Genomic DNA, 18303 nt, shown 5'->3' with positions numbered 1-18303 from the left:
AAAATTCATTCAATAAATAAAATTAAATTTAATAAAATTAACAAAACATTAATAACAAAATTAAAAAAATTTTTTTTTTTAATATTTTTTTATGCAAAATCAATTCATATAAAAAAATTGTTAAATTTCATTTAAAAAAGAATATTTTTTAATTATATCAATACATTTGTGAAAAAAATCATATCATAGAATAAAAGAAAATTTATCAAATATTATAAAACATTTTTTTAACTCTGATAAAAAACTATAATTTGATTTAGTTAAAATTCTCTCAATAAACAAAATTAAAATTATTCTATATATGGGATTAAAATAAATCTTATATTACTATTTTTAGAATATTATAATATATTTAAATATAATATTAGTTGGAAAATATATACAATGTAAAATATAAAAATTAACAATTTAAATTTCAAAAATAATCATATCTAAATAATTAATGTCATTTTATTTGCAAATTGCATATAGCAGGGGGCTACTTAAAATCAAAGAATTATTTTATATATAGATTTTCTCATGAAATAAATGATTTTTATGATTTTAATAATTAGGCACAAAGTATACAATTAATAAAAGCATTATATCTTTGGAGTTATATCTATTTTACAATACTTTAATATGAATAGAGGTATTTTCTGCTTTGCTGAGAATACCATTTCCTTAGGAACAGTGCTAACAGTTTTTTGTCTTATTCACTGGACCATGTTATATACAATGTCATTTCTATAAATCTATATTTCAAATGTACATCTAATGCTAACTGATATAGAAACACAGTCTTAAACTCATTACTTCTGTTTTGATATATATATATACAAGACTTTATAATAAAATAAAGTCTAACCAGTAATTAAAATAAATTTTTTGTACTGTGGAATATTCATTTACATTTTAAGACATTTGTTATGCAACAACAAAACTTTATTAATATATGTTTGTAATAAAAAATTTTGCGCTCAAATTTAATTGAAAATTTCATGTTTATTTTAATAATGCATTAATTCTGTAAAAAATATGATGTAAAATTGTGCAATTTAAATTTTTTACTGACTTTGTTACATAAAATATAATAAAAAAGATGCAAATAAATTAAATATCAAACAATAATTTGAAATAAATTATAAATTTTTGGTAATATATTATTATTGTGCAAAAATACAAAATTTATATATACTGAGAATATGCTGGGAACTTTTGTTATATTGTTACATTAAGTTATAGTTGCCCCCTGTTTGATTTTGAAAGTGAAATTAAAAAAAAACCATAAATTAAATGATAATGCTAATTATATACAGATGCAATAGAAGTAATGTGGCTTAAGAAATATAAATTCTTTTAATTCTTCTTGATTTTGGTCAATATATGTTGAAAATTTAGCAAGAAATTTAGATAATTATAATTTCTCATATACTTATTTTCAAAGATTCATTGTATGGCACGCTTTCATTTGTTAGAAAATAACGATTTTAAGATCATTGTACATATTCTAGTGCTATACAATATACACATATGTATATTGTAAATACACTTAACTGAAATCTTAATTATATTGGAGCTAATCTGATTAGATTGCACCTGATGTTATCTTACTATTACCAATTTATATATAATATAAATTTCTTTGGTCTTAGATTTTGTTTTGTATTCTAATTTACATATAAATCATATAATCCTAAAATACTTTGCAAAATGGTCATAGATTGTTGCAATCACTGCTCAAAAAAAAAAAAAATAAAAAACAAATTTATCTACTTTTGATAACCATATATCTAATATATATAATTATAAAAAATATTGCACAAAATAAAATATAAAACAACCATTAATTCTTGCATGGCAGATACAGGATCATTTTAACACAACAATATTCATACTTTGTTTCTTATTTTAAAGTGTTACAATTGTAAGTAAACAATATTGAAATTCAATAAATTAATTAGAATTATTGGTTGTCCAAAATTATATTATAAAGCAAAATTAAAGCATCGAATTCAGATCTGATACATCGCAAACAAAACTTTTGTCTTTAACATAATAAACATTATTATATGTATATATTTATGATATTTTGAATCAGAATTTTTTTCTCTTAAAAGTAGAGAAGAAAATTCTTTGATTCTGCATCGATCTGCCGCATCGCTATCAGAATTTCATTATTTGAAGATTAATATCTAATATCATTTTGATTATTCATAAAAAATATAATTTAAATATTGATTACATCAATATCAATATCAATAATCAATAAAGATAACAAAAATATTATATATTAATGAAATTTATAAAAGAATATGATTATTTCTAGTATATTATTTTAATTTTATTAATATAAGCAGTTAAAATAATTGGTAATTTATACTGATTATATATCAATTTAATATTTTCATTTTAATTTAATGAAAATATATTTCTAATCAGGTATTGGAACAACCTTATGACTATCCATGCACACTTAAATTTTGTAGCACACAATCTGTTTAAACATTAAATAACAGTGTGCATTCATATAAAACAGCATGCATTTCATACTTGTAATATTTTACTGGCAAAATATATACATAGTGTATAATTTATTAAAGTTAAGCTCATAAGCCACTGAAGATTCTACTTTCTGATTGATAGAATATTGATAGAATATAAATGATAAGTTATTTAATTTTTAATTTATTTAAAATAATAATATTTAAAAATTCATTTTTTTTTGTCTTATTAAAGTACAAAAAATTTCCTTCTTGAATAACAGAAGGCATAGTTTAAAAAAATATTTTAGCGCGTCATAAAATTTCTCTTGCTCACATAACAACAATTTTGTGATTGTTACCATTTGGCAAGAGAACATAATAGACACGCTTCCCCTTATCTCATTGAAATTCTTGTATATTATTATGATACTGATTATTAAATGAACCATTTGGTTGTTCATTTCTTTCAATAACACTTTGCATTTCAACCGTTGATCCATTATTAGACTGTCCATTGCTATTATTTAAGTTTCCAGAATTATTAACATTACTTGTTACTATATTTATATTATTTGTATTAGATTGTTGTGTTTGTTGTTGTTGTTGCTGACCATTTACAGTATTATGAGAAGAATTATTATTCTTTGATCTGTGCCTAAGTTTATGAGTTGTAAGATATTGTTTTACAGAGAATGCTTTGTGACAAATATCACATTTGTATGGTAAAGGATCCTGACAATTTACACCATCTCCAATAGTTGAAGCATGAGTTGTTAAATGCATTAAATAGTAATGTTTTACTACAAATGATTTTCCACAAGTTTCACAAATATACGGACCCGATACACCATGCGTTTTACGATGTTTGTGAAGATTGTCTTTTCGAGAAAAATTTTTACCACACATTTCACACTGATGCATCTTTTCACCTGTATGAGATACAGAATGCCTAACTAAATGTTCTTTGCGACTAAATGCTTTTGAACACGTAGTACACACATAGGGACGTTCACCAGTATGTAGTTTTCTATGTTGATAAAGATGTTCTTTCCGTTTAAATGGTTTTCCACAAACATCACAACTAAATGAATTGCTATTATTTTGTAAAGAATCTTCTTTATTATTACTATTATCAGATGTTTCATTTAAAAGATTTTGAACAGAACAATTATGACCATTTAATTGATTTATGGAAGAAAAAATTTTGCCACATTCTTTACAAGTAGTATTTCTATGATTTTGTGAAATAACTTGAGGATTGACAGTAATTAAAGATGTTGGTTCAGGTCCTGATTTTATTCTTAAAAATTCGGAGATTTGTCCGATTGAGTTTCGAGATATTGTATCTTCCGACTTAAATTCTTTTGTCTCTTCTCGAACAGTTTGTGTAACTAAAGGTGCTTCTTTAAATCCTAAATTTAAAAATACTTCTGGTGTGGCTTGTACAGTATAACTTTGTACATTTTGAGTACCACTTTCATCTTTTGGAGTTTCAGATTGTACTTTCTGAATGATTTGTTGATTTTGTTTAGCATCAGGTTCTGATTTTAAAATTATATTATTATTTTGATGCACTATTTGTGCTTGAGGCTCTTGCTTAATAGGAAATTCTTGTGTAGCAATTTGTACTTGTTTTTCAATTTGTTGAAGTTGTCTATGTTTTTCAAACTCTCTTTGCTGTCTTTGTAATTGTTGAATCTGTTGTGTTATTTGTGACTGATTTTGTTGTTGCTGTTGTTGACCAACTTGTGTTTGATTTTGTGGTTGAGAAATTTGTTGAGAAATTTGTCTTTGTGATTGCATTTGTTGATTTATTTGACCATGATTTTGAATTTGATTTTGCACTTGTTGAATTTGCGATGTAGAACTTTGTTGATCATTAATTTGATTTTGTGGTTCATTTGATTGTTGAGGAGATACTTGCTGTGAAGTCTGTTGTTGATAACTATAATGTGTTTCTGCTGTTGCTTCTACAACAGCAGCTGCCATACCACCTGGTTGCATCTGAAATATATATTAATGATAATTAGGTAAATTTTTTGTTTATATAGAATAAAAAATTTTGTTTATATATAATAGAAAATTTGTTTATATAATAGAAAAAATAATAATATAGTAATAAAAATAATAATTTTTTTTATAAGAAAATGATTATATTTCAAAAAAATTGATATAAAGTAAATTTTATTAGATAAAAATATATTAATATAATAAATAAAAAATTAAACTTTAATGTAAAATATGTAAATAACAACATAAATAAAAAATAATATTGATAATTTATATTTATTATCAATATTATTATTATTATAACAAACCTGCATGGCACATTTATATTGTTGAACTCTTGCTTGAACTCCACTAATAATTTGAATATTTGAAGTATTTATATTACTAACAACAACAGGTTGTTGATGTTGTATTTGTTGATCATTGTTGATTATTTGATTTCCTGTTGTTGGTGCTACTTTTTCAATTGACTTTAATACTTCATTTTCAGGTGTTACAGGTCTATCCTTTTCTGTATTTTTCACATAAACCTTACCTTCCTTTAGAAAATCTTCAGAGAATCGTAGTGAAGTAAAATATGATTCTAACATACCCTCTGCACTTACAACTGTTTCTCTAAATTCAATAAAGTTTTCTAATTTCTTTACACATTCGTGACAAACAATTTTTGGCAAAGAATCCTCTTCTAAAACCTTAAAATACCAATTAAATTTTATGTACAATTTATCGATATAAATCAATTGCTTAATTATATTATATTATTAAATAAAGAATTAGCATAATTAAAAATATCCATAAATCTATTTTATAATATAAGTTTTTCAAGATCTTTCTCGATCGAAAAAAAGATATTTAGACTTACCTGTATAGGTAAACATGTTTGAATCTTTGTTTGAAGTTGTCGTCTACGACCTTCTTCCCGGAAGATGTTCATTTTGGTTCCTTCGTTGCTAGTACACAATCTACACAGTTCGTAATAATTCACTCTTCGATATCCAGACATTATTTTCCCGCGGAAAACTTAATTGCGCGACCTTATGAAAATCGCGAATGACTTTGTTTTCAAAGAAATACACACGTGACAATGATCACTGTTGCACTATCATCATGAACATTGCTGTTTTGCATGCAAAATAAGATTCTGCTTGATATCGCATTTCTGAGACTACATGAATCGCATCCGTAGCCATTTGCAGTTTGTGATTATAGCGACAACGAAGGATAAGAAAACGCGCTAAAAATTTAAACTTGCTCTTAAACCGTGTACAAACACAATTTACAAACTTTTATTACAATATATTATATATAATTATATATTATATAAAATTGTTTATAAAAATTATTTATTATACATTTTAAGATTACTTATAGATTATTTATAAATATAATGTATATTAATTATAATAATATTCGTATTTATTTATTATATTAAGTAATGAAAAATATATATTATAGTATTTGCAATTTTTAATTGTTAACAATATATATGAATATGAAATATACATATATGTGAATAAAATATATAAAATAATGTTTAATAAAAAAGAATATTTTAAATTTACATTTTACGTAATAGAAAATTTTAATTATATTTATTTTATTGACTTATAATGTAGCTAAGACAAAAAATTAGAAATATACAAAGTATATTTACACTCATTTTTATGTTGCTATAAAATATATAGATGAAATATAATAAAGATTTATATAAAATATATAACAATATTGCATAACAATACTTTATAATATGTGAGGTCCAATCTGATTTAAAAGCAAAAATATATCGAATGAAGAAACGTGGAACATTGAACCGGATAGATGAAAATGTCATCACCAACTGGTAGAGTTTCCTGTGTAGGAAAGTATCAGGAATAGCTTTGATGGATGGTGATTGATCAATTTTAATTGTATGAATTTTATGTCAATGTGTGCATTCAATTTTTAAAAATGTATAAAAATAGAAAATATTGATAATAAATTATGAAGCAAAATCTATCGAATGAGAAAAAACATGGTAAGAAATTAGTACAAGAATCCTAACCTTGCTAAAGATGAAGTCAGGCACTATGGACAAACATAGAGGTTCTACGCTTTTAAAAGCGGAAGAAAATGAACAAGTCTTCCAATTGATAGGAAATCGGTGTCAGGTAAGAATTATTGTATTAAAAATTTTTAAATAAGAATATTATAATTATTATTATAATACAATGATTTTGACCTAAATTTATCAATCACCAGATTTAAATAAACATTTGTTATTTTATTTTTATATTATTTTTAGATATTTTTGTTATTAAGTTAGTTTTAAGTTAGTTTAATTAATTAAAGATTAATTTTCTTTATTTATTAAATGAAAAATTCATAGAAAATATGTATTATAAAAGATTTGATTTGATACTGATATAATTAATATTTTATTAATACTATATATAAAATTTTTAACATTTTTAACATTAATCATTTTATATGAAAACAGTTTTAGTATATACGGTATTTTTGAACTATGAACTTGTATGAAAAATTAAAAATACATATTAATTTTATGATTTAAATAAAGATTTATAATTATGCAAATATTTTTTACATTAGAATGTGAAATGTAAATATTAATAAATTGTAAATATTCTTATTTAATTATTTAAATAATTTATAAATTAAAATTAAATATATTTATGATTTTATTATTTATTTAAATTATATATCACAAATTGAAATTAATAATGTAATATTTTAAATGAATAATATAATAATAAAAAAAACAATTTATATTTTTTGTAGTGTTTAGCAGCTGGAGTTATTCAATTATATTTGACTGAACCACCTTTACATAAAGAATGGATAAAGAAAACTACAGGTATTATAACATTGATAAGAGATAATCCTAGACGTAGTTTTTTTCTTCGTTTGTATTGCTTACAAAGAAAAGCAATGTTATGGGAACATGAAGTTTATAATGCAATGGATTATAAAGCACCATTGATTTATTTTCATACATTTGAAGCAGAAGATTGTATGGCTGCTTTTAATTTTGCAAGTGAAACAGATGCTGTAACTCTAAGGTAAATTATATTAAAGCATGGAATATCAATTGATGTAATACATATTCTTTTATAAATTTAATTCTAATTGTATATTATAAGATTAAGATATGTATTAAAATTTCTTTCTCTATATATAAATATATATATATATATTTTACATATATAAATAATATTAAAATAGAAGATATAAAAAGAGATAAAAAAATTATTATTTGATTTTAGAAATATTCTTCTTGGTAAACTGAATACTAAACGTCAGAGAAGGCAGCAAAGACGATCTAAAGTAGAAGGAGAAACTCAGCATGGTGCAACATTACCATGGAGGAATCAAAGCAATACATCACCAATTGCATTTAATACAGGATCAACTTCTAATTTATTAAATGGAACTCCAACTGCTATTGGTGTTAATAGGAGTGCTTCTAGTAGTTCTATGTATAAAAGTAAAAAGAAAAAGCGAGATAAGATTAAGAAAAAATTAACTAAAGATGATATTGGGCCTCCATCTGATTTTAGGTTGAAATTTGATTATATTATAGTTTTAGTTTGTAATTTTAGTTGATAATTTTTATATTTTTTATATTTATCTTAATATTTTTAGACATGTTACGCATTTTGCATGGAATGCTAATAGTAAAGAATTGGAATTAGAAAAAATTGATCCACATTTAAGAATGTTTCTCGATAAGGTTGGTGTATCAGAATGCCAATTCAGAAATCAAGACACGCGTGATTTTATTTATGATTTTATTGAAAAACATGGTGGTATGAATGCTATTAGAGAAGATATAAATTCATCTATCCCAAAAACTAATGCACAACAACAATTGCAACAACAAATACGACAACCTCCAACAGCACTTCAAAGACAGGAATATCCTCCTCCAGTTCCTGCAAGAACAGTACCTGTTTGTATATTTTTTATTATAATATTACTAATTGTTATTATATACTATGTGTTATTATACAAAATGAATGAATTTTACAATGAATTTTACAAACAATGTTTTTACAGCATCAAACTCGAATTGCTCCACCATTACCTCCAAATCGATTTAACGCACCTTCAACACCACCAAGTGCACCATCCAGTGCACCACCAGTTCATAGAACATTGCCAACTCGACCACCACCACCTTCTTTAACTTCTGCACCATCACTGCCACCACCTCCACCTCCACCTCCTCCACCACCACCTCCACCTGCTCCAGCTCCACGCTCAAAAAGTAATTTGACTGCATCTGTTCCAATTCCACCACCATTACCTAATCTATTAAGTCCTGATGATGGAACTATTAATACAAGTGTTATCAATAATAATAATACTAGTAATAATAATAATAATGAAGATATTGCTGACTTGAGGTCAACTCTTATGGAATCTATAAGGAGTGGCACTACTCTTCGAGTTAGTATGAAAATTTAAAATTGTAATCACTAAATGTTAATGTTAATGATTATATATAACATTTTGATTATATATTCATTATTATAGAAAATCGATAAATCGGAAATAAAACAAAATCCCCCACCAGACGATTCTAGAAATGCTTTATTAGAGCAAATTCGTCAAGGAATTGAATTAAGGCCCGTTTCGAACGAAGCAAAAAATAAAACTATATCAACATTTCAAGGAGGTTTGGCGAGTGCTTTGTCAAGGGCTCTTGCTGAGCGATCGAGTGCAATACATAGTGAAAGTGATGATTCAACTAGTGAATCCAGTGATGATTATGAATGGGATGATTAACTCAGGTTAGTTAGAATTTAATAATATATTAGATTATAAAATATCTTCTTGATAAGAGTATGAAATGTTATTTCAGATGAAATATATAATTCGAGAAATGAAATAATATATCACTGTGATAAATCTGCTATCAATAAATATGTAAACAGAATAGTTATAAATGTATAATATAAAGATTTTGAATTAGATATCCAAAGAAGCATGAAAATCATATGTAAATTTTTCAAAAAAGAAATTACTTAAATATGTTATCAGGAAGTAAGGCACAATTATATGGATAGGACAAGTAAGAGCAGAATCTTAGTATAATATCGACAAAATTATAATATATTTATCTGAAAAAAAAAATAGAAAGAAAATAAGGTATTATATTGCACAATAAATCTATAAAAATCGATTTTTCGATAATATTTATTTGTTTAATCGATAATTAATATTTGCCAAATAAAACGAATACTATAAAAACGATTATATTCATGCTGTTTCAATAAATATAAGAAATACCATAATAAATACAATTAAATAAAAATTATTATAACCGTATAGTACAGTTAGTAGTATTACAAATTTCATGTAAGTTATATTATTATTTTAAAAATTAGCACATTTCCTGTATAATAATTGTAAAATTTACCTTAGTTTATCCTGCCCAATTTATATGACTCAAAATATATGCAATTTTAAGTTAGCAATAATGTTAGTACAAGATGTACATTTACAAAATTGTAAATGTATAAATTTCCAAATTAATTGGAATATAAATATCAATCTGAATGGAACAAAAAACAAAAAGTATTAAAAATATTACTCTTTTTTAATTTACTTTGAAATTATAATAATTTTGATAATCAATAATATAGAAAGCATACATCGAAACTATATTATATAGATCAACTTTAAGCATTTAAGTTTTTGTTTATTATAAAATATTAAGCATTAAAATCAACTTATATACCTGATATTTCAAATGCAGAAATTGATCCTTATAAAAGTATATAAATTATATTTAAATCTATTAATACAAAACTTTTGTTAAGAAGAAACTTAAGAAGAAACTTTTTCAATTTCTCATTTATTGTTTTATTTATAGACTTAGAAACTCACTTAAGATATCTGTATAACGGCCTTGTATCTAGTCTTATGAAACTGAAAACAGGTGTCCTGAACTGATGTAAATTATAATATCCTAAAAGAGTTTCTAAAGTCTTTAAACAATTTAATGAATTAAGAGTTGATAATTTTTAACTTTTTATTATTAAGTTTTTATGATTTTTTTTTATTTTTTAATTTATTATATCAATATAATATCTGTCTCGTTCTAAGAAAGTAAAAAATGATTTTTCATAAAATTAAGCGAATTAAATTAATTTTTATAATAAAGCATGACTATTTTTGCATTGTTGGATAATATATAATTTATATTATTTGTTCAAATAAAAAAGTGTATCAAATGATTTAAATGTATCCTTCTAAAATATAAGATTATAACTAATGATATACTAAAAATTGTATTTCACACAGTGTGATACAGGCAATGGAGCAAAATTCGAAAATGTTATTTATACATATACATATATATGATAAAGTGTATTATGTAAAGAACAAAATAGAATGTCACTATGGAGAAATCCTAGTCACAAAATTCAATTAATTAAAAATTATAATTGCAAAGTTTTTACTTTAATTATTATTGAATATTAAAAAAAATATTAAAATAGAAGTGTAATCAAGAGAAAAAGAAAAACTATAACTGTGTTAACTAAAATAAAGAGAAAGTAGCCAGAAATGTTAAAATAAAAAACTTGTTACAAGTAATAAATTAATAAAATTGTATAAAAAATGATAGAATCACATAATTTTATTTTAAATGCATTATATAGAAGTATTGTTGCATTTAAGGAAAAAGAAAGAACTATTAATGGATATTTTTGTCCATTTTTAAAAAGTATATTGTTCTTTTATTAAATGTTAATATAATGTTACAAATCATATGTTTGTATTATAACTACCAAATATCAAAAAAATATGGAAAAAGAACTTAAACTAATTAATATTAATTTACTTATAACATGTAATTTCCTTTTATTTCCTGTATCATTTTTTGTATTATTTGAAAATATAAGGTTGTATATAATTTATAATGCAAATTTTATAAAATAATGAGAATGGATTTTTTATTATAATGAATAAAAAATTAAATTTTCACAAAATTAATGAAAATTCATAGAGGTAGAAAAAATTTAAATTTGTTATGTGAATTTAAACAGTTTTAAAAAAATCGTTAAATATATATCAAAATAATATTTATATTATTTATTTATTGATCATTCATTCTTATATATATTGGAAATTAAATTAAATAAAAATCAGATATGCATATCGATCTAACTAAATATTTTTGCTATGAATATAATGATAAATAAAACATATGTGCACACATTTATGATTAAAATATAAAAATAAAATATTCAAATTTTTGAATTAAATATATAATAATAATTTTTATAAAAATCTATAATTCTATTATTCTATAATTCTATAATTCTATATATATTATATCTATAATTTTTATAAAATTATTAAGTATTTTATTTATAAAATATGAATTTTATAATTGTATTAAAATACTAAAAACACACATACACACACACACACACATATATATATATAAATTTGAAAATATTAAAAAAAATTTTGTATAAATATATACATTTTGTAAAAAGAAAGTAAAATTAAAATACATTTGAATTAATTATATTAAATTAATAAAAAATCATTTTAAATTTTAGGAAAATGTAATTTTTTCATAAACTTCTAATTCCTAAAAATACATACTTATATAATTGAAATTCTTGATTTTATCAATGAATGTTTGTCATATAAATATATTAACAAATATAAAAGAAAATAGATAAAATATTATATATATTACTTATTAACTTGTTTACTAAAAATGAAATGAATACTAGATAAAGTAAACTCGATAAAAATTTATTATATTTGTTAATTAAATACTTTTAATATTAATATTATCATTTGTCATATATTATAGAATAAACATAATATTTTTTTCTTTTCAGAAAAATATCAAATGTTCAATTATTTATTTGTACTTTAATTAATATTACATAATATATTTATATAGAAAATTGATATATATTTTAATATAAAATAGAATTACATTCGATTATAAAAAATTTATTTCTAATAGGAATTTATAACTTATGAAACTATAATTTATTTATTTTGTATATCAATTTTAATTTACTATCATTCACATAAAAAAAAAAAAAAAAAAAATAGGGAGATTTTTTTCCAAAAATCAATATAAAAGATGTATTTACATTTTATTATTATTTGTTGTTATTTGAGGTAACGTAGTAGGAATAGATATACTAAACGCGGCAATAAATACATTTATGATAGTTATTAAAAAAACACCGATTACTACGTAATTATTGATTTTTCGTGCTTGTAATGACTTTGATTGTCCTTTTATATCAAATCGACCTTTGAAAATCAGACTGATTCCTACGGCCATCTAAAATTAAACAAATCAAAATATTTTAAATAGTTACTAATCATAACTAAAACCGTACAGATAATCCAAATTCATTTATATTTAATTCATTATTAATTCATGGTTATTATTCATATTATTTATATTAATTAGATTTCATTTAATTATATATTAATATTTGAATTATATAAAAAAATAAGAAATTTAAAATTAATAATTATTATTTATTTTACCTGAAGAAGAAGACTGATGATTATTAAACTCATAATCAAATAAAATGTAGGGCTTTCTCGTTGATATTCAATCAGATATCTTAATTGATTCGCATTGGCAGTGATTAGGGCAACATCCATCATACCTTGTGCCACAGTTTTTTTTGCGGCATAAGTATTGGATTGCTTGTACGCTTGAGATTTTTTATCTATTGTATCGGTAGAAAACGCAGCATCTTTCACCACCACTTCTTCTATCACTTCCAATTTGTTTTCTTTCTCGTTTTCATCCATAATTTCTTTCTTACATAGTATAACTTTTTTTTTGTTTTTTTTTAATTCAAACGCGGCGTTAATTTTTTTCAGTTTTTGATTCAAAATAACACATCAATACATAATTTATTTCTTAAACTTCATAATTTCTGTTTTAAAAATCAATTACACTTATCACAATATATTTTTTATTTTTAATATTATTTATTTATATATTTATTATAAACAAAAAGAATAATCAACTTCTAATTGAATTTCATGACAATTATTCCGAGAAATGGAATTACTATTGCTAGGATACTAATGTACGAAACGAAGTATTAAATTAAACTGCTCCAATCGTTGTATGTAAATAATTCGTCAACAAATCATTATCACTTTGAATGTTTCTTCCGCATTCTCATTGCTTAATCACTAATATCAAAAATGGAAAACACTTTGTTCAAATATTCCTATGAAAAGTAATTCAACACATGAGTTTCTCCTTTTTTATGTATTCTAATTGAACTTTAATACAATTATCGAATTATCAATCGACTAATATCGAAAATATATTTCTACGTATTTATATAAAAAAATCACATAAGTTCTTCAATTTTTTTAATAATCGATAATAAAAAAAACTTGATAAATTCTACATTTACTTGGACAGAAAATAAATATAAATAAAAATATTTTAGCTTTATATATTTTAACTTATCTAGAAGTATTTGAAAAAAACAAAATCAGAGAAAAAATAACGATAACTATTATCGCATTGTTCTATATTAAAACTAAAATGATGTGGTTTTGATGAAACCACATGTAACACGTGATCAAAGGGAAATACTTAAGGACAATAAATATATACATATAGTTTGTATCAATCAAGTGTTAATTGTTTTTGTTTTATCATCGAACATATACCATTTTTTATCGTATAGACAATAAAAACAAAAAGACAGTAGCGATAATGAGAAACAATTTCAGCTATTTTCTCTGATTATTATTTGACTTAGAAATTTGTAGAATATTAATATATTTATAAGACATTTTTTTATTTCCTAGAAATCAAAATAAAAATTTAATGTTTTAAAATTTAATGTAATTATAAAAATATCAATTATTTTGTTTTATTAAATTATATAGCAATTGAAATTTACATTAAATGAAATAAAACAGAGATAAAATGAGATATCTCTGATATTGCCATTTCGCATAAATTTCAATTGCTTATAACTTAATAAATAATATTAACCATCATCTTTATGTCTTAATTTTTATTTTAGTTTTTAAAATCGACTCTTCAAAAATATTTCATAAATACATTAACATCGTACATATTTTTAAAAAAATACATATAAAAATACATATATTTTTAAAAAAATTATAAGAATTATATAATAAATAGAAAAAAATATAACAAAAATATAAACAATAAATAGAAAAATGAAATTAATTCTATTAAATATTTAAATATAAATGTTATGACATATTTTTCTTTTGTATTGTACGTGTTTGCGTTGTTTCTTTGATTGCAACTCAAATTGATCGATTGCATTCCAAGATAAGATCTTAGATATTTAGATAAGTAAATCATTATATGCGATCAACTTTTTTTGTTTTTATTTTGTTCTATCCTAAATCAAAAGAAAAAAGTACATATTATATAACATATATAAAAATTAAATCTATCTAATAAAAGATAGATGAGATTAAAAAAAATGCAAAAGATGCAAGATATTATTTTAAAAATCAAAAATAATTATTAATTAATTTTTATTGATAATAATAATTATATTTAAAAGACGATATATGAATAATGATTTCATATTATTTCTATTAATAATAACAAATATATTCTTCTTCTTTCCTATTAATTGTATTTATATTATATTTATCTTATGTAATTATGATGTATATAAAAATTATGATGTTTAAAAAAGACAGCACGACCTCTCTCGTGTCAGTGGTGTTACTGATAAACTCGCAGAAATTTCATTATAAAGATTTCAGAATTTGCGTTTCATGTTCTTTCTGAAATAACAATTTATACAAAAGAAAAGTGTTGTAATTGACGAATCATAATGCAGGTGAGTTTCACTTTTTATGATATATATACAATTGATTACAGAGATTAAGTAAATTTCGATTTTATCAATGCGAGACACGATTCAAATTTAACAATCATATTGATTAACTATATATATATATATATGCATATATATATGTATATATATATATATATATATATATATATATATATGCATTATACATGCAAACAGGAAAATTACGAAAAATTATGGGGAGGCCGTTTTATGGATAATATCGATCCAAAATTTCATGATTTGAACGCATCGATTAATATTGATAAACGAATGTATGCAGAAGATATAGAGGTTTGTATATAAAAAAATAAAAAATAATATTAAAGATCTGATTAAACATATGAAAATTTATATAAAATATTTATATATACAATATACATTAAATTAAAGAAAAAGAAAAATTTTATTTTCAATAAAAGATAAGAAAGAAAAAAATTTATATAAAATGAGAAAAAAAGTAGAAATATATTTATTATATATTTAATACAATAATAAATATATTTTTTAATATTCTATAAATCTTCAGGGAAGTGTGGCATATGCAAAAGCAATACGATTGGCCAATCTTCTCACAGATGAAGAATTACAAATTATACTGAATGGTCTCAAACAAGTAAAAAAGAAAATTTGTATAATTTATAATTTATAATTTATAATTTATAATTTATAATTAGTTATAAAAAAAATATTAATTTCATGTGCTAAGACATGATCGAATATAAAAAAAAATTTGATACAGATGAAAGCTGAATGGGAAGAGGGTCGATTCATTATACACATCGAAGATGAAGATATTCATACTGCGAATGAGCGTCGACTTACGGTATATATACATATTGGTTATAATATTTTTTTAAGATGAGTATAATAGTTTAAATTGCTTTTATTTTATTAGAACAAATATATAATGAATATTTACAAAAGTATAATATTCATATATTCATATATTTCTATTTTTCTTCTTCATAATATCAATTCAAAGAAAATATTTATTTTTTTTATTGGTTTCTTGATAGGAATTAATCGGGGACGTTGCAAAGAAATTACATATCGGAAGAAGTCGAAATGATCAAACTATAACTGATACAAAATTATGGCTTCGAAAAGCTATAAACATACTTTTAAAGAAATTGATGAAATTCATTCAGGTAAGAAAGTTAAAATTACAGCAAAAAGAAAAACCATAATTGGAATGAAAGACATATATAGGTTCTTGTCGATCGAGCTGAAAATGAGATAGAAATTATTATGCCCGGATACACTCACATGCAACGTGCTCAACCAATAAAATGGAGTCAATGGTTACTCAGGTATAAATGAAGATAATATAATATATAGATATATAAATTTAAAATAATAGAATTGAAATTTTTTTTTATAGCTACGCCTGGTATGCTAAAGCAGATATTGAGAGATTACAAGAAATTCAAAAACGAGTAAACATTTTGCCTTTGGGCAGTGGCGCAATAGCTGGGAATCCTTTTCAAATTGATCGACGTATTCTGGCCAATGAATTGGATTTTTCTGAAATAACGGAGAATAGCATGTATGCTATAGGAGATAGAGATTTTGTTGGTAAATGAAAAACATTTTAAATAATATATTTATACAATATATTTATAACATATATTCAATGAAAATCAATAATAAAATATAAATATAAAAAACAAATTTAATTGAAATGTTACAAAGATGTCAAAAAAGAAAGAAATTCTTTTTTCAGTTTACATATTATAAATTTTTTTTTCTTTTAAAGTTGAGTTTCTTTTTTGGTCTTCATTAACGGTAATTCATCTGAGTCGTCTTTGTGAGGATTTGATTATTTATAGCAGCGAAGAATTCGGTTTCGTGAGATTTGCTGATCAATTTTCTACAGGCAGTAGTTTGATGCCTCAAAAACGTAATCCTGATTGTATGGAATTAATTCGAGGAAAAGCTGGCACTTTACTTGGAAAAGTTTGTAATTCTATAAATTATTTTTAATGATAAATAAATGCATAAATTTGTGCATTTAAATTATTTAATTATGTTTCATGGCATTTTATATTCTAGTGTATGGGTTTCATGACTACTTTGAAAGGAATTCCGTCTACATATAACAAGGATCTTCAAGAAGATAAAGAAGCTATATTTTCTACATTCGATATATTAAACAATATACTTGTTATTGCTACAAATGCAATAAATACGCTTGAAATAAAAAACAATAAGTGCGAAAAAGCTCTAACATCTACTATGTTAGCAACTGATATGGCATATTATCTTGTTCGAAAAGGGGTTAATATTCATAAAAATTTATTATAAATCAAGTTTTTAAATATATGTCATCTAATTTTAATTTTTCTTTTAAATAATCAATTTTTAATAGATGCCGTTTAGAGAAGCTCATTACTTAACTGGAAAAGTTGTTGCTCTGTCAGAATTATTAGAAGTACCTCTTTGTAAATTGTCGCTTAAAAATTTACAATCTATAAGGTAAATTATTTGATTGAAAATTTAAATGAAAATTTATTTCATTAAAATATCCAATTTTTTATATTATATTTTTTAGTACTAAATTTCAAAAAGATGTGAGGCAAATTTGGAATTTTTCCAATAGTGTTGAACAATATAAAGTTACAGGTGGAACCAGTACAATAGCATTAATAGAACAAATTAATAAACTTCGAACTTTATTGAATAATAATTCTGTTTAATAAAAATAAATAATAAAAAAATCATTCAAAATTATTACGTAATAAAGATTAGAAAGCTGTCTGATTTTTATGATTCTACTAATTTTTGTTCGACTGTTTCACGCTCCCACAATATGTCATCGCTCTACGTGCGTTGAGTATCGCACATGAATCTCTTTTCACGATTTTCCACCTGAATGTGACGAATTGCTTAAAATAATAAATGAAGTTATAAATCGTCTTGTGACATCCATTGAAAAGTAGAACAGAAAC

The 18303-nt window shown here is 22.7% G+C and overlaps 4 protein-coding genes across 8 annotated transcripts; 2 read left to right on the top strand and 2 right to left on the bottom strand.

Annotated features, from left to right (window-relative positions):
- Positions 1-328: 328 nt before the first annotated feature.
- LOC108001860 (zinc finger protein 267-like) lies at positions 329-5874 on the bottom strand. The gene is made up of 3 exons (XM_017063130.3): positions 5338-5874; positions 4784-5167; positions 329-4469 (listed from the first exon to the last, which is right to left on the bottom strand). Exons 1-3 carry the CDS (start codon positions 5476-5478, stop codon positions 2865-2867), a joined length of 2130 nt encoding a protein of 709 aa, XP_016918619.1. The 5' UTR covers positions 5479-5874; the 3' UTR covers positions 329-2864.
- A 395-nt stretch (positions 5875-6269) lies between these two features.
- On the top strand, positions 6270-15399 carry LOC108001850 (actin nucleation-promoting factor WASL). Of its 2 annotated transcripts, none has more exons than XM_017063105.3 (7): positions 6270-6622; positions 7254-7534; positions 7739-8032; positions 8118-8424; positions 8532-8924; positions 9012-9268; positions 9340-9660. In XM_017063105.3, the coding sequence occupies exons 1-6, from the start codon at positions 6527-6529 to the stop codon at positions 9261-9263; spliced, it is 1623 nt and encodes a 540-aa protein (XP_016918594.1). In that variant the 5' UTR covers positions 6270-6526; the 3' UTR covers positions 9264-9268; positions 9340-9660. The 2 variants fall into 2 exon arrangements, with proteins under 2 accessions (XP_016918594.1, XP_061927881.1); XM_062071897.1 differs by lacking the exon at positions 9340-9660 and adding an exon at positions 15382-15399 and having other exon boundaries at positions 6297-6622.
- LOC108001757 (ninjurin-A-like) lies at positions 11555-14165 on the bottom strand. Its single transcript, XM_017062945.3, has 2 exons — positions 13017-14165; positions 11555-12804 (listed from the first exon to the last, which is right to left on the bottom strand). Exons 1-2 carry the CDS (start codon positions 13287-13289, stop codon positions 12604-12606), a joined length of 474 nt encoding a protein of 157 aa, XP_016918434.2. The 5' UTR covers positions 13290-14165; the 3' UTR covers positions 11555-12603.
- On the top strand, positions 15133-18133 carry LOC108001839 (argininosuccinate lyase). Of its 4 annotated transcripts, XM_017063085.3 has the most exons (11): positions 15139-15340; positions 15533-15646; positions 15882-15968; positions 16095-16178; positions 16372-16503; positions 16565-16665; positions 16737-16930; positions 17112-17311; positions 17408-17632; positions 17724-17830; positions 17907-18133. In XM_017063085.3, exons 1-11 carry the CDS (start codon positions 15335-15337, stop codon positions 18049-18051), a joined length of 1395 nt encoding a protein of 464 aa, XP_016918574.1. In that variant the 5' UTR covers positions 15139-15334; the 3' UTR covers positions 18052-18133. The 4 variants fall into 4 exon arrangements, with proteins under 4 accessions (XP_016918575.1, XP_016918574.1, XP_016918576.1 ...); XM_017063086.3 differs by lacking the exon at positions 15882-15968 and having other exon boundaries at positions 15133-15340; XM_017063087.3 differs by lacking the exon at positions 15533-15646.
- Positions 18134-18303: the final 170 nt, after the last annotated feature.

This window comes from Apis cerana, linkage group LG1, assembly GCF_029169275.1.
Source record: "Apis cerana isolate GH-2021 linkage group LG1, AcerK_1.0, whole genome shotgun sequence".
Classification (NCBI taxonomy): Eukaryota; Metazoa; Arthropoda; class Insecta; order Hymenoptera; family Apidae; genus Apis; species Apis cerana.
Note: the sequence above shows the minus strand (reverse complement) of the source record. Positions and strands in the feature narration are given on the sequence as shown.

Coding starts and splice junctions, on each gene's coding strand:
- LOC108001850 (XM_062071897.1), top strand. CDS start 6,527: ATGAAGTCAGGCACTATGGACAAACATAGAGGTTCTACGCTTTTAAAA. Junction 6,623..7,253: donor TGATAGGAAATCGGTGTCAG/GTAAGAATTATT, acceptor TATTTTTTGTAG/TGTTTAGCAGCTGGAGTTAT. Junction 8,925..9,011: donor GGAGTGGCACTACTCTTCGA/GTTAGTATGAAA, acceptor TCATTATTATAG/AAAATCGATAAATCGGAAAT.
- LOC108001839 (XM_017063085.3), top strand. Junction 16,504..16,564: donor AATTGATGAAATTCATTCAG/GTAAGAAAGTTA, acceptor AGACATATATAG/GTTCTTGTCGATCGAGCTGA. Junction 16,931..17,111: donor AGGAGATAGAGATTTTGTTG/GTAAATGAAAAA, acceptor TTTCTTTTAAAG/TTGAGTTTCTTTTTTGGTCT.
- LOC108001860 (XM_017063130.3), bottom strand. CDS start 5,478: ATGTCTGGATATCGAAGAGTGAATTATTACGAACTGTGTAGATTGTGT. Junction 5,168..5,337: donor AAACATGTTTACCTATACAG/GTAAGTCTAAAT, acceptor TGGTATTTTAAG/GTTTTAGAAGAGGATTCTTT. Junction 4,470..4,783: donor AATATAAATGTGCCATGCAG/GTTTGTTATAAT, acceptor TATATATTTCAG/ATGCAACCAGGTGGTATGGC.
- LOC108001757 (XM_017062945.3), bottom strand. CDS start 13,289: ATGGATGAAAACGAGAAAGAAAACAAATTGGAAGTGATAGAAGAAGTG. Junction 12,805..13,016: donor TCATCAGTCTTCTTCTTCAG/GTAAAATAAATA, acceptor GTTTAATTTTAG/ATGGCCGTAGGAATCAGTCT.